At 37.0% G+C, this 25428-nt stretch overlaps 1 protein-coding gene and 1 pseudogene across 6 annotated transcripts in view; both read right to left on the bottom strand.

Moving 5' to 3' along the window:
- Positions 1 to 566: 566 nt before the first annotated feature.
- The window catches only part of MLIP (muscular LMNA interacting protein), a 396856-nt gene continuing 371994 nt past the window's right edge, over positions 567 to 25428 (bottom strand). Inside the window, exons 14-15 of one of the 6 annotated variants that reach the window (XM_069070633.1) lie at positions 12813 to 12866; positions 567 to 905 (exon numbers count right to left, since the gene is read on the bottom strand). In XM_069070633.1, the coding sequence (XP_068926734.1) occupies positions 900 to 905; positions 12813 to 12866 (60 nt within the window). In that variant the 3' untranslated portion in view covers positions 567 to 899. The remainder of the gene's footprint in view (positions 906 to 12812; positions 12867 to 25428) is intronic. The other 5 variants (XM_069070635.1, XM_069070636.1, XM_069070637.1 and 2 more) reach the window with 5 other exon arrangements.
- LOC138148143 (phospholipid hydroperoxide glutathione peroxidase GPX4 pseudogene) lies at positions 22328 to 23011 on the bottom strand (annotated as a pseudogene).

The raw sequence follows: 25428 nt of genomic DNA, 5'->3' as shown, positions 1-25428 counted from the left end.
AAAGGACTTTTTTTTTTTATGAGCAATCGGGGTTAAGTAACTTGCTCAAGGTTACACAGCCAGTTATTTCTGGGTGTGGTGCTAAATGTCAGAGCCCAGATTCAATCCCCAGGTCATCCCGACACTGGAGCCAGTGCTCTTACTTGCTGAGCTGCTTGGCCGCCCCTAAGACTTAGCATTCTTAATAAAGTTAAGAATCCTTTTTTTCCCTTTGGTAGGGTCTTTATAAAGTTCCCCTTAGGTGCAACTGGTTTTAACTTAAATTAATTACTGTTTTCAAGGGTCTTTGGCTTTGTCATACATAGGCATAATTTGAAACTCAACCTTTTTTGAAAAACATGATATCCCCCCCCCACACACACACACACACTAGGAATCACTGTAAGTCGGGTGTACCATGATGTGTTTCGTGGACAAATAAGCTATTAAAACTGGTGGTTTGGAGGGCTGCCTAAATAGAACTACAACTATTACTGATATCTCATAGTGGATGGTGCTCACTTTTTCTTTTTTAATTAGTTCTCATTATAAAATGTAAAGCAAATTTAACAATGTTTGATACATGAATTTAATAGAACTGTTAAAAAAAGAGATCAGAGTCATTACTTTATTTACACATAATGTGCTTTTTATTTGGTGTCTAAATATAAGGACATGCAAGTATAACTGTCAACTTGATGGTAGACATTAAAGCTCTAGTAACTTTTCTGGAGGTGTATATCTCTTTTCTGTTGAGTATTAGGAGGCTACTTTGAATGTCTGCAGGGAACTTTTTTGAGTGCTGTTGCTGTATTGCAGTTAATAAAGGGAGAATTCTGTCTGAAAAACAAAATGTAAATCTATTGAGCACCATCTTCCCAAAGGCTTCCACATCCAGGGTTTTAGCTCCTGGTCTTAGATCATTGCTGCAAGGGAAAAAAAAAAAAGGGACATTTTAAAAGGGAGTTACATAAACTTACATCTACAAAAGTTTGAGGTTTTTAATCAATACATCTCAAATTTCCTTAACTTGTGATCAAATTTTTTTATATAATTATTTTTAGTGAGGGAAGCTAGATGGCACAGTGAACAGAGTGCCAGGCCTGGACTTAGAGACTCACCTTCCCGAGTTCAAATCTGACCTGAGACATTTACTAGCTATGTGATCCTGGGCAAGTCACGTAACCCTGTTTGCCTCCATTTCCTCATCTGTAAAATGACCTGGAAAAGGAAATAGCAAACTACCCCAGTATTTTTTTCCAATGAAACCCCCAATGGGATTATGAAGTTGAGCATGACTACATCACCGTGCCTCAGCTGCTCCTGACTCAGTTCTTGCAGGCCACTTTTTCTATTTGTGAATTCTCAGAATCTCCATTTTGGGGGACAGCCCAGATCAGTCATCCTTTGTTGTCTGGGCTTGGCCATTATCCCCCCTACCTAGTAACTCCTCTTTCCTCCCTATCCTCTGTTTTTTAGCTCTCCTGTCATGCATCTTCCCCCATTAGAATGTAAGTTCCTTGAGGGAAGGAGTCTGTCTTTTTGTTTCTATTTGCATCTCTATCACTTAGCACAGGGCTAATACAAAATAAGCACTTAATAAATGTTTGTTGACTAACTGATGGTCTTGGCAACTATAAAGTCAAAGGTTATTCATGTCAGAAAGAGACAGGTAGAAGTGTGAGATAGATAAATGTACAAGGTAACTAAGCTTTTACCTTTCCAGTGAGAAGTTTGGCTGTAACAAATGGTGCTGATTGTCAAAATGGAAAAAAAAAAAAGAGGAGAATATCGAATCATGTAATGTTAGGACTGATATTCACTTCAGAGGTCATATATTCCAACCACCTTGCTGTATTGAAAAAAAATCAATCAACCAACCCATCAACAAAAAATAATTGTTTACTATGTGACAGGTAGGCATTGTAGGCACCTTCAAGGAGCATACGTTCTTCAAAAACCAAAGAACTATAATCTAGGATTTGTAAAAAGATTTGAGTCAAAAGTTTATGAAATTCCAAGCAGGTAAAAATATTGTTAAAAAACTTTTTAAATCTAGGCTAAGGTCCTTCTATCTCTAAGTGTACGTTCTATGATTATATAATCCTATGATTGATTGTAATGATAATTATGATTCATTTAGATTATTCACAGCATCAAAGTAAGTGAAAGACAGTGTGATATAACTGGATCACTAGTCAAAGGACCTTGGTTTCAATCCTGGCCCTGCCATTTACTGTGTCTGTGACCTTGGGTAAGTCAAATAAACCTTTCTGGGCTTCAGTCTCCTCATCTGTAAAATGAGGTTGAATTAGATGATTTCTAAGTTCTCTTTTCAGCTCAAAAAGTCTTAGATTCTGTGAACTACTCAAAATTATGGAAGATTAAAGTAATTATAAAAATTTTAGAGCTAGGAGGTAATTTAGAGATGATTTAAAATTTGCACATCAGCAAAGGCAAACCCAAAACTGTAGAGATATTTTTCCCTTTCTGTACCAAGTGGTCTTTTTGTTTGTTTGTTTTTTTATTTTTTTTAAGGGCAGAACCTTCTTTTTGACAAAGTAATAAGTTCCCTGTTACTGGACATGTTCTGGCTACTCTAATTACTTGGTCATAGGTTCTAGAGGTCAGAAAAGACCTTAGAGTTCATCTAGTCCAGGCTTCTCATTCTGCAAACACTCAAACCCAAAAAGGTTAAAGTGAGTTTTTCTTAGGTCACACAGTATGTAGCAGAGCTATGAGATTTGGGCCTGTAATAGGCCAGAAATTGCATGACTGCTAAGGACCCTTCCAATGTCAATGTTCTATGAGTCTAAAGAAACAAGATAATTCTAGGCTGGCAACTTCAGCACTGAATTATGTTGCATTTGATACCACTTGCAATTCAAAGTAGGATCTGGAAGCACAAGGAGGAGGCTAATTTTAAATATCATCTTATGCCTGCCAGCCTAGCCAAAGCCATAGCTTTTAACTTTAGTCTACATGGCCTGTGGAAACATGCCTAGGAGCTAAGTCATTTGTCTACAGGGAGATAGAGAAGTAAGTCACATTGCCATATTTTCTGTACATTGCCCACAGAAAAGAATGAGAGCCAGCATCTGCATTGCTGTGAGAAAAACAAGATTGTTCATAAAAAGAAATGTCTTGTTCTGGAAATAAGAAATAGGATGTCTAAGAAATTATAATTTATATGAGAAAGCCAAATTCTAAGACTTGATAAGTCATAGTTAACTCTGGATAATGAGTATTTAATATTGTAAAATATTAAACCAGTTTTTATGCCAAAAATCTTTTAAAGAATATAGCATGTAAAGTTACCATAACAATGTCAATTAATGCTTATGAATCTATTTACCACATTATTTCAACATTTCAAATATAGATAGATAGACAGATATATATGTATATATATATATATATACATATGAATATGCATATACACATAAAACAAAACAATCACCAGGTTTTCAAAGAATGTATACTAAGATAATCCTATGGGTTATGCACTCAGATTCTATCCTGGATTCTTATAATGAAAAAATTATATTTCTGAATACCAACACTTCCACATAAAGACTATATCAAGCATTTCAATTTTTCTTCATATAACTACCAAATTTTAAAGTTGAAAGGGTCCTTGAAATTCATCTAGTCCAGTGGTTTACAATTTCAACCTCTCAGAGCACAGTATTTGCCAGGAAGACTCACAGCACACAAAGTTTATGTTGAGCTTGATGCCAAAGAAGAGTTTCTGGGTAGCCAAGCTTCTAGACCCATTACATAGCCTTAGCATTTCTCTTTTCCCTTTCTAATTCCCTCAACTTCTTTCTTTTCTTCTCCAAGACTTGCAGTGAATGAAGCTAATTTGGACTTCCTCAACTAGAATCACAATTATGACTTCCCCATTGCCAGCTAGAAAGACTAGGAAGCACAACCACAGCTGGGGTAGTAATTGGGGCATGTGGACATCTCATAGTGTCGAAAGGAGCATTATGACATACTTATAAAGTCTGAAATACACATTTTGAGAACTACTGATCCAGTTATCAAATCCTAAGATTCAAAACTAAAAAAGGGAAATGATTCATTTAGAAGAACTGTTGCCCAATAAATATTTATTGAATTGAATTCGTTACATAGGTAGTAAATAGCAGACTAGTTTCTCAAACAAGTACAGCATTTATGCCACTCCAGAAAGGTGTATCCTACTCTCTTATTTCACAGAAACAATGAAGTGACATCCAAATTTGAAGAATGAGTCAGTAGCAGACCCAATATTAGAGTACAGATCTTGAGTCTTGCGACTCAAAGGCCAGCACCATTCTATAGGCTTTATTTAAATTATCCATTTGTGTTCTATACTTGTTATTCATGTGTGTTCAAAAATCTAAGTGAGGAAACTTCTACCAGTGCATTAGTTTTCATACAGAACATAAATACAGTATTCCTTAAGTCACGCATCTCCAACATAGGGGGTCAGATACCAGAGGGCCCTGTGGTGTGACTTGATCCCAATCAATAGATAATCAATAAATGGGAAGGTGGGAAAAATAGATTGTATCCCACCATTCCAATGATAATCATGGAGCTTCTCTCTATTAAAACTATACCAACCCTTCTGCCGTCAGAGCCCAACACTCTCCTTTTCTACTCTACCCTTAAATTATGAAAGCTCTCAAATTTCCTCTTCAGAGATAGGCATCAGCCCTGTGGGGCTGACACTGATTTGTCACCCAGAAGGAGTACTTATGTAAGAGCTATTGGGGAAAATCCACAACCTCTCAGCCTGGCATACCCACCAAGAAAAAAAAAATACTGATAGGGTAGCTTATCACAACCACATATGTTTGAAGACCTCTGCACTAGGGCATATAGCCTTGAGTCAGGAATTAAAGACCTGTAAACTTTTAATGATGTAAGCTCCAGAAGGTTATCTAACCCTGGCTTTTGGCTTCATTTGTTTCTTTCCAAAACAAACTGAAACAGGATTGGAAATATAGCTCCCAGAAATACAGCTGTTGCAAGGCTAATAGTCCTACTGCAAGTACTAATTAGGGAGGCAGTGCCCCATGTATACTCTGATTCCTGAACTCTGCTCAGCTTTGCAATGATCTACTTAAAACGCCAGTATAGCATTTAAACAGAAAGAACAAAATAATGGCTTCTCAGGTAGAATCCCAACAACTGACACAGGTTTAAGATGTGATTCTTTTCACTGGTTTACAATTTGTGATCTGCATTCCCCATAACCTAGTCCCTAGGAAAGCTAAAATGACATCCTGGTCAATAGTCCTAGAAGCTTAGAACATAATAAATCATTTTGCTGTAGCTCATTTGTACCTTTATGTTGTTTGAGCTAAACTGGGAATAGGAAAGATGTTAAATAGGTAAGAGTTGAGTGCCAGGTGAACACAAAGGTAAAAGAGCAGCCCTGAAAAGGGCTCTGCAAGCCCTTGCACCAGTTGAAGAAACTTGAGGTAATTAGGGGTGAAGTGATTTGTTCAGTCACACAAGTACTAAGTGTCTGAGGTCACATTTGAACTCCAAGAACTCAAACTCTAACTCCAACTCCAACATTGACTCCAGGAAGCACACTGTCCACTGTGCCTCCTAGAATAGCCCCATCCTACTGCTGAAGAGAAGTTATTGGGAACAAGTTTGGAGTTTCTTTGTTAATTCCTATGAAAAAAGTACAGTAGCATAATGGTGTCAGACTCAAATAGAAACAGGGTCACTAAGCCATACATAAACATCCGTATGGGTTTGGTACTGGCTTAGAAAACCACATGTTAACATTATCTATGTTCAACTGAAGTTTTATTTATTTTGTTATACTTCCCAATTACATTTTAATCTAGTTCTCCCCACTTAGGAAGGTTATGGCCATCTGGCATCATGTTGGAGGGGAAAAAGAAAACCGACATTAATGTTCATGTTTTTAAAGCCTAAGAGATATGCACAGAAGATAGAGAGCAGGTCTGGCAGTCAGAAAGACCTAAGTTCAAATCTCACCTTTGACACATACTGGCTGCATGATGTTGGGCAAGTCCTTTAACTTCTAAGTGTCCCCAGACAACTCTCTAAGAACCTAAGTTTCAAAGTAAGTACTGACATATATGGTAGAAGGCATTCCCTTGGGGGAGGGAGAAAGGGGTTGTCTTTTATATGTTAATGAATTCATAGGATCAGATGGAAAGTTCCCTCCCCCATCCACCCACTCAACTAAACATGGAATTGATGGTGGGTACTCTACCAAAATGCAACTCAAATTAACCTAAGATAAATTATAACTTCAGTCTTTGGGTCTTGGGTTTTTTTAATCTTTGTTTTGTTTTTTTGGCGGGAGGAACAAACTGGGGAAATTACTCTATGAGAAATAAGAAGCCTGGCAACTGGGAACTTCTTTGCCTAATAAATTGTTCTCCCTAAATGGGTGCCAATTTCAGTTGTTTCTATGATAATGAAAGAATATAAATGCCATCATCAACTGTGTCAAAATTTAAGCAACCTTAAAAAAAATCCTAGGTGCCTCATTTGAGTTATGGCTCTTGGATTTAATGTTGATAAAACTTGGAAACAGGAATCCTTCCTCTGGGACAATTCATTATGTGTTCAGAGGTCGATATCAGTCATAGTGATAGTAGCCAAACATCTCTATAAGGGGAAGTACTTAGTCTTAGTACTATAGCATTAGAAATAGGATGCACTATGGAGAAAGCCATACAAGGAAAATTGCAATATGTAGGGATGGATGTGATGGAGCCTGTTCTAACTGGCTTTTTTGGAGGGGGGAAGGCAAGGCAATTGCGTTAAGTGACTTGCCCAAGGTCATACAGCTAGTGAGTGTTAAGTGTCTGAGGTCAAATTTGAACTCAGGTCCTCCTGATTCCAGGGCTGGTGCTCTATTCACTGCGCCACCTAGCTGCCCCAAGAATTGTTAAATCTTCAGGGTGAGCATTTACACCTAAGAAATCAGCAAATGTTACAAATTAGGGCTTGATTTATTGTTTTGCTGATTGTCTAGACTTAAGAAAATGATGGAGAAAATCTTAACAATGTATACGTAACTTAAAAGTAGATTGTGAGCACATTCACCCTGAAATGATTTACCAGGACATTGCTGCTTAAAGGGCCCTTACTATGTGAGGAAAATTCTTGAGCTTTTTTTTTTTCCTTTTGACTATACATAAAGAACAAAGTTTTCCCTATCTAACCAAAAGATAGCCCTGTTAAAGCTTAAGAGAGCAACACCTGAGGTCACCTGATTGGAGCAATAGGAAACTTCAATCAGTGCCAAAGCATGGAAGTTATCCAAGAGAATCTCATGGGGACAAGAAAGAGGAATGAAATTTTGCTATTGTTGTCTAATGGTTTACTCATGTCTGCCTCGTTACCATATTTGGAGTTTTCTTGGCAAAGATACTGGAGTGGTTTGATACTGGAGTGGTCTGACAATTCCTTTTCTAGCTAATTTTACAGATGAGGAAACTGAGAGAAACAGGGTTAAGTGATTTGCCCAGAGTCACACAAGTAGTCAGTGTCTGAGGTCAGCTTTAAACTCATTTCCTCTTGATTCCACTGACAGCACTATATCCACTATGCCACCAGTTGCCCTAAATAAAATGTTTTCAGGTACAATTTTAAATTATTTTTGTTATTTTAACTTTTTAGCTATTTCAGTCATGTCTGAATCTTCATGACTCCATTTAGATTTTTCTTGGCAAAGATACTGGAGTGGTTTGCCATTTTCTTCTCCAGTTCATTTTACAGATGAGGTAACTGAAGCAAACAGGATTAAGTGACTTGCCCAGGGTCACAGGGCTAATAAGTGTCTGAGCCGGTTTTGAACTCAGGAAGATGAGTTTCCCTGATTCCAAGACTGGCACTCTATCCACTGCACCATCTAGCAAGCTGCCTGAGCAACATCTAAGAGCAACCCACAAAAAGATCTTCTATGAGCCACAAGATGCTCCAGAGAGAAAATAATCCTCATATTTGGAGAAGTTAGGGCCTAGGAATTGGGTATAACTCTTTGGGAAAGGATTGCTCCTCAGAGTTCTCTCTTTTGTTATCTGAGAGTACTGTATTAGATTTTTGTGTTGTTTCTCCAATTTTTTCAATAAGACTTATTTCTCATAATCTTCTTTCTCATCGTGAACTGTGTAATTTCAAGGGAAGTTGGTTTCAGTGAATTTTATGGAATGAGTTAGTGATATTTTCCCCAGATTTTGTGAGTGGGAATGTTATGAGCCAAATAATGTGAGACAATCCCCCAAATGGTATCTTGGCTTTCCCTGGGGCTATAGACTCTGATATAAGCGTTATATACCTATAAAATGTGGGGAGGGAAAATCAGATGATTTCTAATATCCCTTTCAGATCTAATTTCTACCAATCTATGACATAGGTCAAGTCATTTACTTTTCCTCCTTTAGCTCTGTTTCTTCATCTAGCAGTAACATACATTAGAATGTCAAACTTGTCTTACAAGGTTAGAAATCCATAACTGAGTTCCAAAACTCAGAACAAAAAAACATAATATAATTGTGTGTGATTTCATTAGCTATTCAACTACACTCTCTTTGTTCTTCAGCTTATTTGAACAGTCTTGAAGGCTTTCTAAATCCAAGACAAAAGGAGAACCTTTCAAGACAAAAAGAAACCTGATGTTGGAGGAAATGAATAGCACTATAAGGAACCCAAGAAGCATCATAGCATAGGCATAGGCTAGCCTCAGAATCAGGGAGATTTTGATTGTGTTACCTCTGAAACACATTGGCCATGTGATGTTGTACAAGGAATTTCAACTCCTTACACCCCCAAACAGCTCTCTAAAATTATTACTTGCAAAGGAAGTGAATTGGTGGAGGGACTTTCCTCACTCAGAGTTCCCTACACTAATAAAACATGGAACTGGACCAAAATGAAAAGAAATTCAAGGGAGACGAGGAGGATGGAGAAGGAATAAATAGCTCGGAGTTGTTACAGGTAAAAAACCTTTCCATTACACAAATGACACTCTGACCTAATGAGTGAATCTAGATTATGAAACACATTATTATAGGGTTTGTTTGTTAGTTTTTATCCCACCTGACCAAACTGAGCAATAAATATTGCTGTAGGGCTTATGGACAGACAATAAAAGACAGAAATAGCTCCAAGAATTGTTGAGTCCTCTGAAAGAAATGATAAATAATGCCAGAAATAGCTAAAGTTGTGGGGACTCAAATAATAACCTTAAGTTTGTCAACTTGAAAATCATCTAGTCCCAAAGAGTTGGTCTTAATTAGATTTGACTAATGTTTGACCTTCAAAGAGGTGAATATAGATAGAGAGAATAGGTAAAACTTGGGATGGAATCCATGTTGATAAAAACAACCAAACAAAAAACAAAACAAAACAAAACATTACTTTAGCCAAGGCCATAGATGGGCAAAATAATTACGTCATTATCATGCCAGATTGTGGGTTTATGGCCAAATGCCTTGTAATGTTAACAGACAACTATTGAACAATATATTTTACCAAATTCAGGAAGGGTCTGTGATATCATCAGTATAAGGAACTTTTAATATGGGAACACCTTCCACTAAAATAGATTTTTGGTCATCTATGACAGAAGCTAAGTCCCTCGCAAGTTTCCTAAAGTGTAGAGGTTAGATGACTTTCCCAGAGTAACACAAGTGTCAGGTACAGGATTTGAACATAAGTCTTCCTGACTCCAAGTCATTCTACATAATATGCCATGGTCCTCTACAATAGTGTACAATGAAATACTAAATAATAACATCATTTTAGAATCGCACATTATTTTTTATATGGGGTATTTTTGCCATATCATATCCTTTTGCTGGACACCAAAAGAACCCTATGTTTGGAAAACAAATCTAAATGCTCAAAGCCTTACTTAGGAAATCATAACCCTGAATGTGCCCTTTGATTTCTATATGCAACAAGCTCTCTAACATTAATTCAATACTCTAAAATTAATGTTGTACCTTAACAGAAGCTGACTGGACTGTGTTTCCTGTGTCTTCATTAAATGAATAGCTCTAACTGTAGAGGAGAATATTTTTATTGTTCTGCAGTGTTTTTTGATAATATTTTCTGTTTGTTTCTAAGAGTAGCAGATCTTATTGACTTTCTCAGCTTGAGGAATGAAGGAGCTAGAGTTGTATGATAAATAGAATCATTACATTCAACCAGAGTCCTCTATCTTAAATGAATTTTTTTTTAAAACAGGGAAGAGAAACTTGAGGAATTAGAAAATGAGAAGTCATATCACCCTACAATCCACTCACATGTAATCCCAACATAAAACAAATGGAGGTGGGCACCTGATTTGATTTTTCTCTCACTTTTTTCCTTCACATCTATATGGTTGGGCACCCAGAAAAGACAAACCAATGGCAGGCCAGATAGATGACTATCTTATAAAAATACAAAGGAAGATCATACAAAAGTTGTAAGGCCAGATTAAGTGAGTATATTATTTTCTGTTTGTAATGGACTTGCTAGAGGAAAAAGCTTGTGCATCAATCATTCTAGACATTAAAATGGAATTTCATTATAAGACAGATGTTTTACCTTTACTGAAGTTTGATGTGTAAATAAATAACAAGGAAGGGGGTTTAGGGAGAATGTAAGTGTAAATATTACAATCTGGCTAAATACCACCAAGAGTTATGCAAGCCTATTAAAGGGCTCACAACTTTGCTGAAGTAATGGAGAAATCAAATATAATTCATCAAGAACATTCTACTTTTCTCCTAACTCACTGTTCGGTTATCTTTTGCCTTTCCAATTATACTTCCTTGTCTGTCACACATTTTAAAATCAAAATATATTTTGGTTTGTTGTAGTCTTCACTTTTCCCAGACAGGAGTTATCCTGGTGTTTGCTTACCTGGTCTCCCCACATCCCCAATTTTAAATTTCTCTATGCAAACCTATGTTTTTGTGACAGAATAGGACAAATTTCTTTCATACTGATTTTAGCAGTCCAATCCCATTTATATCTAGAAAGAGGGAACCCTCAAGTACCCACTGGTCTTACTAACTGACTACTTTTAACATCATTCAGATAACTCAGGCATTTAACCAGTCTTTACTTTGCTTCCACTGCACATCTGAGTTCATTGTTGTACAAGATGTAGACTTCTGAGGGACCTCTAAGTTCATCTAGCCCACCTCCCATTTTACAGATGAAGTTGAGGCATGGAAAAGTTAAGGAACTCTCTCGGAATCACAGAAATAGTAAGAGGCAGAGTTCAAATCAGGTCCAAGTCCTCTGGCTTCAAATCTAGTGCCATTTCCTATATACCACAGTCATGTGTGGGTCCTGAGTGAGGCAGGCTTGGATGAAATTTGCCAACTTAAAATAAGCAAGGAGAAAAAGGATATCACTAGGAGGTTTTGATTTGACAAGGACTAGAAAGGTGGCACAAATGAAAAATAATAAAAAGACAGGTTCTTTGGGGTTTTGTAGGTCAGCCCCATCCCTAATTTCTTTGCTGTCCCCTTACCCTAATTCTGTTTTGTTTGTACATAAATAAGCAGAGGTGAGCATAAACAAATGCATAAACACACACATACTATGTCTATGGAGAGGACAACTTGAAAATATACCTTTTATTGGGAATCATTTTTTTCTACCTGTGGGAGCTCTATATCTCCCCTACTGACCATGAATAGTCTAGACAGAGTGTATAGAAGGAGGTAGCCACAACTCAGCCATTTGGTGGTAAAATGGAGAAAGACTTAGTTCTGGAATTGGGGATCTGGGTTTAATCCTTTCTCTAGCATTGAATTCAGAGCTGGAAGGGACCTTTGAGGACACTGAATCCAACCACCTCATTTTGCAGATAAATAAGACAGTGAGATGTTAAATGACTTGCCTAAGATCACATAGTCTCTAAGCGTCTGAGGTGGGATTTCACCTGAAGCTTCCTTCCTGACTTCATGCCCAGGGTTCTATACACTACATAACACTCCCTCTCCAGCTTTGTTGTGGGACTTTGGGTAAGTTATTGGGCTTCCCCAAGTTTCCAGTTTCCTTATCTGTTAAATAAGAGAAGTGAACTAAATGACCTCTTGAGGTCCTTTGCAGATCTAGGACTGAGATCCTATAATGCTTTCTTTCATGTTATTAAGTCAACCATGCAAAAACTTTCATTATAACCTTAGAGTTTTCTTTCTGACTCCACTTTGCATTTGGGCCCTGCCTGGGTTCAACTCACAGGAAAAAAAAAGATGCCTCTACTAGAATGAGCTCATTAGTTCTAAACTTACTACCATGCCATAAACTCAAGCGTTGATTGACTCCACCTCCCTCAGCCTCCTCTCCCATCTGACTGGAAGGCTTGATGGTAGAGTACCAAACTCCTCCCAATGCCTTCCTTTATAGGGGGAAGAAACTGGACTCTCACATCATTCTACCTTGCATAGGCTAACATGCCTGGCTTCAAATCCCAGAACAAGATGTCCCTGTACCAGGTTTTCCTTGATGCCTCCCTACCCAACCCCCAGGCCCCCACTCCCTGCCTCCTTTTGTGTGTTGTTTCCTCCCTTAAATTATAAGTTCATTGAAGGCAGAGACTGTCTTTTTATTAATTGTATCACCAGTGCTTACGATAGTGCTTGGCATGTCATGAGTGCTTAATAAATGTTTATTGGATTGGATTGATATTTGGCAGTCAAAAGTCCTTTCAGAAATGTAGCTTGAGAAGCTAGGGCACAAGCATGCTTTATTAAGTGATAGTGGTGGTTCAAAAGCTTATATCAAAATGAATCACATCTCCAGCTCTGCTTGCAATATATTTTACACATACATACCTCTTTAAAACCAAGGGCTTCATTTTCAGGGATAGTTACTATTGGATGACTTGGCTTCACAGGAAAAATGGTCAGGATGTTGTAAAATATAGAAAGGAAAAAATATTTCAATGAAACATTAATAAATAGTTAATGTTTGGGAAATGTTTTCATCATTCATACCATATTTCATCAAAGTGATCGACTAGTTTTGAATTGACCCCAAATGAGGGTGCAATTTAACATGCAACTACATCTATGATAATAATTTCTTTAAAGGCAAGGACGGTTTTACTTATGTCTGTAATAATTTCTTTTTAGATTAGATTGGATTAGGTTTCATATGTGCCTTACTATGGTTCTTTTCACATAGTATGTCAGAAAAATTTTTTGAAGGTTGAATGAGTGAATTTTTGTCAAAATAAACTATCACAATTCACAGAATTCACAAAAAGAATAGCAATCAAGTAAATGTCATGTTTCATCCCATTCATATGATATAATTGCTAAGCAATTAGAAAAGTGAAAGGTAATAGAGAAAAGTCATGATCCCAACAGATAATTCATTCCACAGAAATTAAATATTTTCCATGAGATAAACAAAAAGCAATGAATTATTGGACAAAATAATGAGATTCAATTGTAGTGACTATTAACATTATTCTTCCTGTATCTTCTTTTTGAAGACAAGTCTAGTCTATTAAGAGGTTTACAAAAAAAAAAGTGATGATTTTTTCTTAAGAGGGACGGAGCATCTATGAACCAGAAAAAACACACAAACCAAAGTTCAATCCTGTTGTTTGCAACCTTTTTGTTTCAGTATTAACAGTAATATAAAAAGCAATATAAAAAGGAAAAGAGGGTGCTAAACAATACGCAGTTCTTTTACTATCTACAAGTGTTTTACTCAATTGTCAATCCTTGATATGGCATATTTTTCATCCAAAAGTTGACATACTGTAGGAGAAAATAAATCACATATGCATTGACCATCTTGGTACAAATTAATCTAGAATACTTAAATTGAAACTCCATGGTAGGATGTCTTATGACTTCTCAAAGAAGTAAAAAAAAAAAGAGTTTACTTCCTCTTACACAGCCTGCAATAAGAAACATTATTTTGTAGGATGATAAGTTGCTTTGCAATATTCATGATAATCATAAGGAAACAGACCATTGGGGGCGGAATGTAAGGAGTCAATGGCAACACTATCCTACTAATCACTCAGGTTTGACCCCTGAGCAATTTTGACTAACTTTTCTTTTTTACCTCCTCATAGAATGTTCAATTTTTTATCAAATTTTGTCCATTCTATTCCCATGACATCTCTGCCTTATATCTTCTTCTCTTCAGGTGCACTGCTTCCACCCTTGTTTTGCCACTCATCACATTTTACCTAAATGATCATAATAGTTTTTTTGTTTCCTGGATTTAACTATATTTTTACAATTAACAAAAACAATGTTCCCTTCCTCCCAACCCACACTGAGAATAAGAAAAAATAAAGACTTTGTAATAAATATACATAGTCAAGCAAAGCAAATTCCTACATTGGTCATTTCCAAAAATTAGGTCTCATTCTGTACACTACTATTTGTCCTTTGGCATTATGGTAGGTAGGTCAATATAATATTGATAGAGTTTTTATGTCTTTCAAATTTGGTTCTCTTTACAATGTGGTTACTATTATATTCTCCTTTATCTACTCATTTTACTCTGTATCAGTTCACACAAATCTTCCCAGATTTCTCTGAAACCAGCTCTTTCTTCATTTTTTTTTTTGCAGTTTAATAGTATTCCATTACATTCATATACCATAATTTGTTCATCAAACTCCCAATTGATGGGTACCACCTCATTTTCAATTCTTGGCTTCCACAAAAAGTGTGTGTGTGTGTGTGTGTGTGTGTGTGTGTGTGTAATATGTGTATATCAATATATACATATTTATTTTAGATGGTGTAAGGGTTATGGGATTTAAAGATCTTCCATGCCCCGTTGGACTTGCTGATGTAGCAGGAAGGGGCGGAGCAGGAGGAAGCGGAAGCCAAGCTAGCGTTCCTGCATTGGCTGGCGGTGGTGGTGACGGCGGCAGCAGCAGAGGCAGTGGCAGCGCGAAGCCCTTTTTGAGTTAGGATTGCTAAGGACTTTCTGCTAAGGACTCCTGCTGAGGACTGCCAGGGGCCGGAGCTGCTGGGAGCGCGCTTCCAGGACGCTGGGTGGTTGCTGTGTGTGGGGAGAGGAGGACCTTTGCCTGAGGTAGCCTGTTCTGTTTTAAAGGCTTGAAAATGTGGGTGCTTTCTACTTTATCTACCTGTGCCAATATCATAACTACTCTGATGGCTTTCACTTTCTGGTTTTGGGACTCAGTCTTTTGGTATCTTAATAAATTTTCTAGTTTATTTCCTCATATGGCAAACATGACGTATTTTGTAATGGATAATTATATCAGCATATTTGTAATCTCTATAGGCATTGTGAATATGGCATTGCTGATACAGATGGGTCATTTTCTTCTTTTTTGGTGTCTTTGTATACACCATTTATTTATTTTTGTGCATTGTTATAAATTATTTTCCAGAATGGTTACACCAATTCATGGCTCCACCGATAGTGTATTAGCATTCATAACCACACCAATACTTGAAATGGTCCTCTTTTGTCAACTTCGTCAATCTGATAGGTACAAGCTATAATCTCAAAGTTATTTTAATTTACATATCCCTAATTTTTATTGATTTGTGGCATTCATTCACATTCTATTCATAACTCAGATCTCAACCTTAAAAAACTGCCTGTTCATATCCTTTGATCACTTATTAATTAAGGAGTGGTTCCTATTCTCATAAATTTCAATCATTTCCTTACATATCTTGGAAATAAGAATCTTAGCAGAAAAATTCACTGCAGATAGTTTCTCTAATTCCTTGCATTGATTTTATTTCTGTAAAAATCTTTTAACTTTTTATAATAAAATATTGTCTATCTTATCTTATGTGATCCTCTCTATCCTTTGTGTGGTCATAAACTCTTCCTTTATCCATAGATCCACAAAATAATTTCTTCCTTACTCCTCTAATTTATTTCTGATGTCATCATTTATCTCTAAAGCATGGATCCATTGGAGTTTATCTTGGTATATGTGGTGTGGTAGTCTATACCCAATTTCTGCCAGATTGATTCCCAGTTTTCCCAGAAGTTTTTGTCAAATATTAAATTCTTTTCCTAGTAGCTGGGGTCTTTGGCTTTGTCAGATACTGTGGACTGTGTTCATTACCTTCTATGTGTTCTTTCTCTTCCATTGATCAGCTTTTCTATTTCTTAACCAATACCAAATCATTTTTATAATTACCATTTTCAAGCCTATTTTAATAACTGCTGCTGCTCAGTCTCCTTCCTTCTCATTTTTTATGTTAATTCCCTTGATACACCTGAGCTATTGCTCCAACAGATGAGTTTTATTGTTATTTTTTCTAGCTCAACAAAATAGTCCTTTGGTATTTTTGATTGGCATGGCATGGAATAGGCAAATAAATAATGTATGTAGTATTTTCCTGTTTATTATATTGGCTATGCCTACTTATAAGAAATTAATATTTCTCCAATTTTTAAGTCACAATAGTCTCTTAATTGGTCTTGCTGCTTCTAGTCTCTGACCTCTCTAATCCATTTTTTCACAACTGCCAAAATAATTTTACTTAAGTACATGTTGGACCTTTTTATTCCCGTATTAAAAACCCTTCAGTGGATCTTCATTGTCTCTAGGATAAAATATAGTCTTCTTAGTCTTACATTTAAACTCCTTCACAATCAAAATCTAGCCACCTCTGTTTACAATCATTTAAAAAAATTTACTGCCCTTCACTTGATATTGAAGATCAGTACTAAGAGAGGCATAAAATAAGTGGATATAGCCTCAGTTAAGGATTTATGGTGTCATAGAAGACATACTGTAAAGAAGCAGAAGAGTTTGCACAAAATAAGCACTTAATATTTTTTATCCATCAATCCATCCATTCACCTACTCTTTCACATAGTCTATGTTCTAACCTACTGTACTACTAGTTGTTCCCTAAATTTTATGTGACATCTCCTGCTCCCATGCAACTGTTCAAACAATCATTTATTCTCAGAATATACTCCTTCCTAATCTATTTTTTAGAATCATTATTTTCCTTCAATATTCAGATCAGGAGTCAAGTTCATTGTATAGTCATTACTTTACCTCATATTTTTAGTTATCCATGTTTATATCTCATCTGCTACATTAGTGAAATGTAATTTCCTCAAGAATAGAAATTCTCACTTCTATCTTTATATCTCCAACATCTAGCATAGTACTTTTCACACAGTAGGTGCTTTACAAATACCTGTATGTAGAAATTAAATAGAACAAAGCTACTTTTTCTCTATCCTACTGAGTAAAGTAGAATCACCTTTGTACTCCAATTTCCTCATATTTAATGTGCCAGTAAGAGAAATTAGTTGCAGCGCCATCCCCGGAGTCAGGAGGACCTGAGTTCGGTTCTAGCCTCAGACACTTAGAAGACACACACACACACACACACACACACACACACACAAAACTAGCCATGTAAACTTGGGCAAGTTACTTAACTCCAATTGCCCTCCAAAAGTCAAAGAGAGAGAGAGAGAGAGAGAGAGAGAGAGAGAGAGAGAGAGAGAGAGAGAGAGAGAGAGAGAGAGAGAAATTAGTTGCAATTAGAAAAACGATAATGTCTGTTATACTCTCCCAGAAGTTCAGAAGAATTACTGGACTTGAACAAATATATACAAAATAAATTTGTAGCGGGAACATGATTTTTTCCCCAATGTGGGGACAGGAATTTATTTCTTACACATAAAAGAAATGCTTTATGTGAAATAGAAGTTCACATAAAAATTAAACAAATGATACTAATAACTTGTGTTATAGTTTCCCTGGAAGTTTGTAATTATGCCTTATTGAAACTTTGTGAGATTGATGAGTAGGCTTTTTTTTCCTGTTCATTTTTGCTCTCCACTGTCCTCATTTTAGTAGGAGTTTTCTGACAAATAAGCCAGGATTTGGGTTCATCCTTATGTTGCTGGTCATTTGTTCCAAGAGTATTCAAAGGTAGTTGCCAAGAGCTTTTGTCCTTGTTTCCAATCAGCTCCATTCAAAGGACTCATGATCTCCAAATCATTTGAAGTCATAAGGTCACCTCCAAGCCTTGAGCTAGAGTTCTTGGGGTTGATGCTTGTTCACCTTTGTAGATTTTGCTTGACTTTTGTGTTTTTATTTAAAGAATTCTTTCTCAGCTCTGGTCTTTTTTGTCAGAAATGTTTGAAAGTCCTCTCTCTCATTAAAGGTTTATTTTCCTCCATAGGAATATACTTATCTATATGCAAGGTGAATTATTGTTAGTGATAAATCTACATCTTTGGTCTTTTGGAATATTATATTTTAGATCTTCTCTCATTTTTAATGGAAGCTGCCAAGTCACATTTCATCCTAGATGTAATTCCTTGCTATGTAAACTGTTCATTTCTGGGAATCTGCAAGGTTTTTCTTTGATTTGGGTGTTTTGGATTTTAGCTATGACATTCTTGAGTCCTTTCCTTTTTGGGGTTCCTATCAAGAGATCATAAAGAGGAGACACCAAGATGGCAGAGAAAAGGCAGTTACTTGCCTGAGCACTACCTCAAAATACTCGAAAATATTTTAATAATGCCTTAAAACAATTCCTAGAGTGGCTGAACCCATAAAAGGATGGGATGAAACAATTTTCTAGACAAAGACAGCTTAAAAGGTTGGTGGGAAAGGTTTGTCGCACCTGGGTAAGAGAGGAAGATAATCTAGTGCAGCTAATTCTAGAAGAGACTGTGCCCCAGCAAACTAGGAGCAGATGTTGGTAGTCACTGAGTCAATAGTGACAGCAGCTGCATCTGAAGCTCTCAGCCCACAGATGGTACACTCAGAAGATAACAAAGTCAAAGCAATCCAAAGCCTCCAAGAAAAATATGAATTGTTCTCATGGAAAAGCTCAAAAAGGATTGTGAAAATCAAACAAGAGAGGCAGAGGAAAGTGAGAGTGATGCAAGAAAATCATGAAAAATAAGTCAACAGCTTGATAAAGGAGAAACAAAAAATACTAAAGAAAATAACACCTTAAAAACACACACTAGGCCAAATGGTAAAAGAGGTATGAGAAGCCAATGAGGAGAATACCTTAAAAAGCAGAACTGGCCAAATGGAAAATGAGGTACAAAAAGGCACTGAAGAAAAAAACTCCTTAAAAGGTAGAACTGGTCAAATGGAAAAGGACATACAAAAGCTCACTGAACAAAATGATTCCTTAGAAATTCAAATTAAGCAAAGGAAAGTTAATGATTTTATGAGAAATTAAAAAAAACAATAAAACAAAACCAAAAGAATGAAAAAAATGGAAAATGGTATGCAATATCTTTTTGGAAAAACAACTGACCTGGAAAATAGATTCAAGAGTGATAATTTTAAAATTGCCAAGTTATATGAAAGTCACGATCAAATAAAGAGCCTAGAAATCATCTGTCAAGAAATTATCAAGGAAAACTGTCATGAAATTCTAGATCCAGGAGGTAAAAAAGAAATCAAAGGAATACACCAACTACGTCCTCAAAGAGATCCCAAAATGAAAACTCCAAGGAATATTATAGTCAAATTCTAGAGCACCCAGGTCAAGGAGAAAATAATGCAAGCAGTCAAAAAGAAACAATTCAAGTGTGGTGGAGCCACAGTGAGGATAACACAAGATTTATCAGGTTCTGTATTAAAGGATCAGAGGGCTTCAAATGTGACATTCCAGAGGACAAAGGAGCTAGGATTACAACTAAGAATCATGTACTCAGTAAAACTGAGTATACTCCTTCAGGGGGAAAACAGATATTCAATGAAATAGAGGACTTTAAAGCATTCTTGATGAAAAGATCAGAATTGAATAGCAAATTTAACTTTTGAATACAAGACTTTAGAGAAGCATAAAAAAGTAAACAGGAAAGGGAAATCATAAGGGTCTTATTGACCCCTGTTTATATTTCTTTATGGAAAGATGATACTTGTAATGCACAAGAACTTTCTCATTATTAGGGTACTTAGAAGGCCTATATTAGACAGAGTGTGAGTCGAATATGAAGGAATGATATCTAAAAAAATAAAATTAAGGGGCAAAAGAAGAATGCACTGGGAATAAGGGAAAGGAAGAGGTAGAATGGGGTAAATTACCTGACATAAAAGAGACAAGAAAAAGCTTTTACAGTGGAGAGGAAATGGGAAGAAGTGAGGAAGATTAAGGGAACTTTATCCTCATTAGAATTAGCTCAAAAAGGAAATAACATACACACTTAATTGGGTTTAGAAATCTATCTAACCCTACAGGAAAGTAGGAAGGAACAGGGATAAAAAAATAGGGGAGGGAAGAAGGGAAGACAGATTGGGGGAGGCAGTAGTCAAAAGTAAAACAGTTTTGAGGATGAACAAGGTGAAAGAGGAGAGAGAATAGAATAAACAAGGGGGGAACAGGATAGAGGGAAATATAGCTAGCAATTGTAAGTAGGAAGAAAATTTTGAAGCAAATTTCTTAGGTAAAGGCTTTGCTTCTCAAACATATAGAGAAATGAGTCAAATTTATATAAATAAAACCTTTCCCCAATTGATAAATGATCAAAAGATATGAACAGTTTTTAGATGAAGAAATTAAAGATATCTATAGCCATAATAAAAATGCTCTAACTCACTATTGATTGGAGAATTGCAAATTAAAATAATTCTGTGGTACTACCTCACATCTATTAGATTTACTAATAGTACAAAAAAAGAAAATAACCATTGTAGGAGGGGATGAAAAAAAAGAAGCATTAATGAATTGTCGGTGGAGTTGTGAACTGATTCAACCATTCTGTAGAGCAATTTGGAACTATACCCAAAGGACTATAAAACCCTACAGACCTAGTGTAAGGTTATGGGATTTAAAGATCTTCCATGCCCCTTGAATTTGCTGATATACCAGGAAGGGGTGGGACAAGAAAAAGCGGAAGCCAAGCTAGAATGTGTGAGGTGACTGGACCAGCATCAGTGGCACTGGCGGCAGCGGTAGCAGCCGAGGTGGAAGCGGAAGGTGGAGACATGAACTCCTTTTTTGAGCCAGCCAGAATTTCTGCTAAGGACTCCTGCTGAGGACTTCCTGGATGCTGAGCAGTTGCTGTGAGTGGGGAGAGGAGGACCTTTGCCTAAGGTAGCCTGTTCTGTTTTGAAGGCTTGATAATGTGGGTGTTTACTACATTAACTACATGTGCCAACTTCATAACTACTGTGATAACTTTGACTTTCTGGTTTTGGGACTTAGTTTTCTGGTATTTGGATAAATATTCTAGCTTTATTCCCCATGTAGAGAGCCTGGTATATTTTGTGATTAATAACCATATCAGCATATTTATAGTTACTGTAGGCATTGTGACTACTGCATTGTTGATACACCTAGCAATACCACTATTATGTTTATTTCCAAAAGGAGATTAAACCAGGAAAAGGGCCCATGTGTACACAAATATATATACCAAACCTTTTCCAGTGGCAAAGAACTGGAAGTCCAGCAGATGCCCATCAACTGGAGAGTGGCTGAACCAACTGTGGTATGTGATTGTGATTCAATACTATTGTGCTATAAGAAATGATGAGCAAGATGCTCTCAGAAAAATTGGAAAGACTTACATGAGCTGAGAGAAAGTAAAATATACTGTGTACAAAGTAATGACTTAACTATTCCCAGCCACATAATGACCCAAGACAACCAGGACTCATGAGGAAAAATGCTATCCTTCTCCAAAGAAAGAACTAATGACATACACTTTTTAAATTTTTCAAGAGGCTTTTTTTCTGTGTTTTCTTTCACACCATGACAAATATGAAATGTTTCACATGACTCTACATGTATAACCTATATCAAATTGCTTGCCTTTAAGTGGGGGGGGGGGGAGGCAAAGAAGAGAGTTTGGAACTCAAAGGGTTTTTTTGGTCTGGGCTTTTTTAATAAATAAATTTATTTTTTTTTAGTTTTCAACATTCACTTCTACAAGTTTTAAATTTTTTCCACCTCTCTCCCCTTCTCCCTCCCTAAGATTGTATGCAATCTGTTATAGGCTCTACATATACATTCTTATTAAATATATTTTCATATTAGTCATTTTTCTTAAGGCAATCAGGGTTAAGTAACTTGCTCAAGGTTACACAGACAGTTATTTCTGGGTGTAGTGCTAAGTATCTGAGCCCGGATTTGATCCCCAGGTCACCCTGACACTGGGGTTGGTGTTCTTACTTTCTGAGCCACCTGGCTGCCCCTAAGCAATTGGGGTTAAGTAACTTGCTCAAGGTTACACGGCCAGTTTTCTGGGTGGGTGCTAAGTATCTGAGCCTGGATTCGATCCTCAGGTCATCCCGACACTGGAGCTGGTGCTCTTACTTGCTGTGCTACCTGGCCGCCCCACATTAGTCATTTTAAAAAAAAACTTCTTATTCCAATGAATGAGCCAGGGGCTTGAGACTGCAGGCTGTTGCCAGGGCCCCAGGGTCTTCCTCCCACAGAGATTCACACTGGGTTGTCAGGTCTACCCCACCAGTGACCTGGTTTGAAAGCAGACAGTCATTGGTGCCTACTCTGAGGATCTGGAGAGACAGGTGCAGGAAGGGAAGGGGGACTAGAGATAGCAAGGCAGGTCTTTCTCAATCACCAGGGGCTCTTCCATAGGACCATACAGCTTCACCACACAGCCATTTTTGTCAATAAGGAACTTGATGAAGTTCCACTTTATTGCACTGGCCAAAATGCCCTTCCCTATGGATTGGATTTTCATCCGTGTCCACAAGGGGTGAGCACCATCACTGTTGACACATATTTTGCTGCACATATCAAGCTTGACATTGTAACCAGCAGCGAATTCTTGGATTTCTCGATTATTTCCTGGCTCCTGCATCCCAAACTGGTTGCAGGGTAAAGCTAAAATCCATAAACCATGCTCAGCATATCTGGCATGCAGGTCAACAAGTTGAGTGTAGTCCTTCTTACTTCACTGAGAGGCTACACTAGTGATGATGGAGATGTAGCCACTGTGCTTATCCAGGGACACTATGTGACCACCGATGTTCTTAGCAGAAAAATTGTATATTGATCTGGTTACATCTCCAGTCATTTTGGGAAGCGCACATACTGGTGGAAAGGCCCAGGGCCACCAGAGCTATGCACAGCAGAGCTGGCTTCACCAGGCAGTAGAGGTGACTGAAACTCCACAATAGTCATGTTGCATAAAAGAATTAGAATGAATGGTAGGCACCATGAGAAAGAAAAAAACAAAACAAAAAGGAGAGCAAATAGTATGCTTTAATCTGCATTCAGACTCCACAATTCTTTCTCTTGGTGGAGCTGTAGTGGCTCTGGCTCTGAGCCTATTAGATTTCACTTTGGGGCTTCTCTTATGAAAAGGACCTTTTTGATTCCCTGGATATTTTCCATCATGACTTGTTTGAAGTTCTTTTAGGTCCTTGTATTGCTGAGAAGAACTAATACTATCAAAGTCAGTCATCGCACAATGTGGCTATTATTCTGTACAATGTTCTCCTGGTTCTACTCACTTCACTCAGCATCAGTTTATCCAAGTCTTTCCAGGTGTTTCTGAAGTCCACCTGCCCATCTTTCTTACACCATGACTTGTTCAGTCATTCCCCAATTGATGTGCATTCCCTCAATTTCTAGTTCTTATCTGCCACAAAAGAGCTACTATAAATATTTTTGTACATGTAGGTCCTTTTCCCATTTTTTATGAACTCTTTGGGTACAGACCTAGAAATGGTATTGATGGATCAAAGGGTATGCACATTTTTATATCCCTTTGGGAATGGAACTCAAAGTTTTTAAAATTAATGTTAAAAACTGGTTTTAGGACACACTTCTAGGAGCCAAGATGGCAGGGTAAGTATTGACTTGCCATAACTCTCCCATACTCTCCCATACTCCTCCCATACCTCCAATAAAATAGTGTCCCCAAACAAATCCTGGAACAGCAGAACCAGCAAAAAGAGGTGGGGGGGGGACAATCTTTGAGCCCAAGAAATTTGTAAGGTTGACAAGAAAGATCTGTCTCACTGGGATAAAAGAAGAGTCCAATATAGAACAGGAAGCATTCCAGGAAGTCAGCAGTAAGCCTCACCTCAGCAAACCAGTGGGAGATCCTGAACCCAAAGGTGGTAGAGCAGGGAAATGCCGAAACCAGGAATTCCCATGTGCCTCAGCATAGGCAGGGGAATAGGTAGACTGTATCTCTTCCTTAAAGCTTCCTTAAGAGTAGCTTTAGGCAAAGAGGCAATCAAACAGTGCATACCTTTTGATTCAGCAATACCACTACTAGGTCCATATCCCAAAGAGATCATTAAAAAGTATGTGGACATGTATAAAAGCATTTACAGTGGCAAAATATTGGAAATTGATGGGATGCCCATCAGTTGGAGAATGGCTGAACAAGATGTGGTATATGAATGTAATGGAACACATTATGGGACATAATGGAGCAAGATGTGGTATATGAATGTAATGAACAGGCAGATTTCAGAAAAACCTGATGGACTATGAATGCAGATTAAAGCATATTTTTCACTTACTTTATTCTTTTTCATGTTTTTCCCCTTTTGATCTGTTTCTTCTTTCAAACTGTGACTAATATGAAAATGTATTGTGTATGATAGTGTAAGTATAACCTATATAAAATTGTCTATCATTTTCAAAAGAGGGAAAGGGAGGAAGGGAGAAAAATTTGGAACTCAAAATCTAATAAAAACAAATGCTAAAAATTGCCATCATATGTAATTGGGGAAAGAATGAAATATTATTTTTAAAATTTTACATGTAATTGGGGAAAAATAAAATACTAAATAAATTTTTAAAAAGAGAGATCATCAGTAGATTCCTTCTATCCTTATTTTTCCCTTTGGTTTTACTACATCTTGGCAGTATCCATTTATGATTTCTTGAAATTGAGAGTCCTGCTTTTTTTTTTCAAATCATGGCTTTCAGGGAATCTAATGATTCTTAAACAGTCTCTCCTTGATCTGTTTTCTAGGTTAATTACCAAAATATCTTATATTTTATTCTCTTCTTTTAAATGTCATTTTGTTGAAAAGTTCCTATTGTCTCATGGAGTCATTGATTTCTGTTTGGCCTAGTCGAGTTTTCAGAGAGTCTGTTACTTGGGGAAGTTTACTACTTTCTCTTCTAAATTATTCTCTTTTCAATTATTTGAAGATTTTTTATTTCTTTTTTTTTTAATCTCTTGTTTTATTACTTTTAGGTGTTCAGATAGAACTTGTGGAAAATCAGTTTTCTTATTCTGAGTCTCTATTTACATTTACCATAACAGTCACTTGCTGGGGTGGCTAGGTGGCACAGTGAATAGAGCACTGGCCCTAGAGTCAGGAGGACCTGAGTTCAAATCCAGACTCGGACACTTGACACATTTACTAGTCATGTAATTTTGGTCGTCACTTAACCCCAATAGAGAAGAGAAGAGAAGAGAAGAGAAGAGAAGAGAAGGGAAGGGAAGGGAAGGGAAGGGAAGGGAAGGGAAGGGAAGGGA

The sequence above is a fragment of the Petaurus breviceps genome, unplaced genomic scaffold, assembly GCF_028583685.1.
Source record: "Petaurus breviceps papuanus isolate PSGF00001 unplaced genomic scaffold, PetGlider_PUasm1.0 90822, whole genome shotgun sequence".
Taxonomy (NCBI): Eukaryota; Metazoa; Chordata; class Mammalia; order Diprotodontia; family Petauridae; genus Petaurus; species Petaurus breviceps.
The sequence above is the reverse complement of the archived record's forward strand: the minus strand, read 5'-3'. Positions and strand labels throughout refer to the sequence as shown.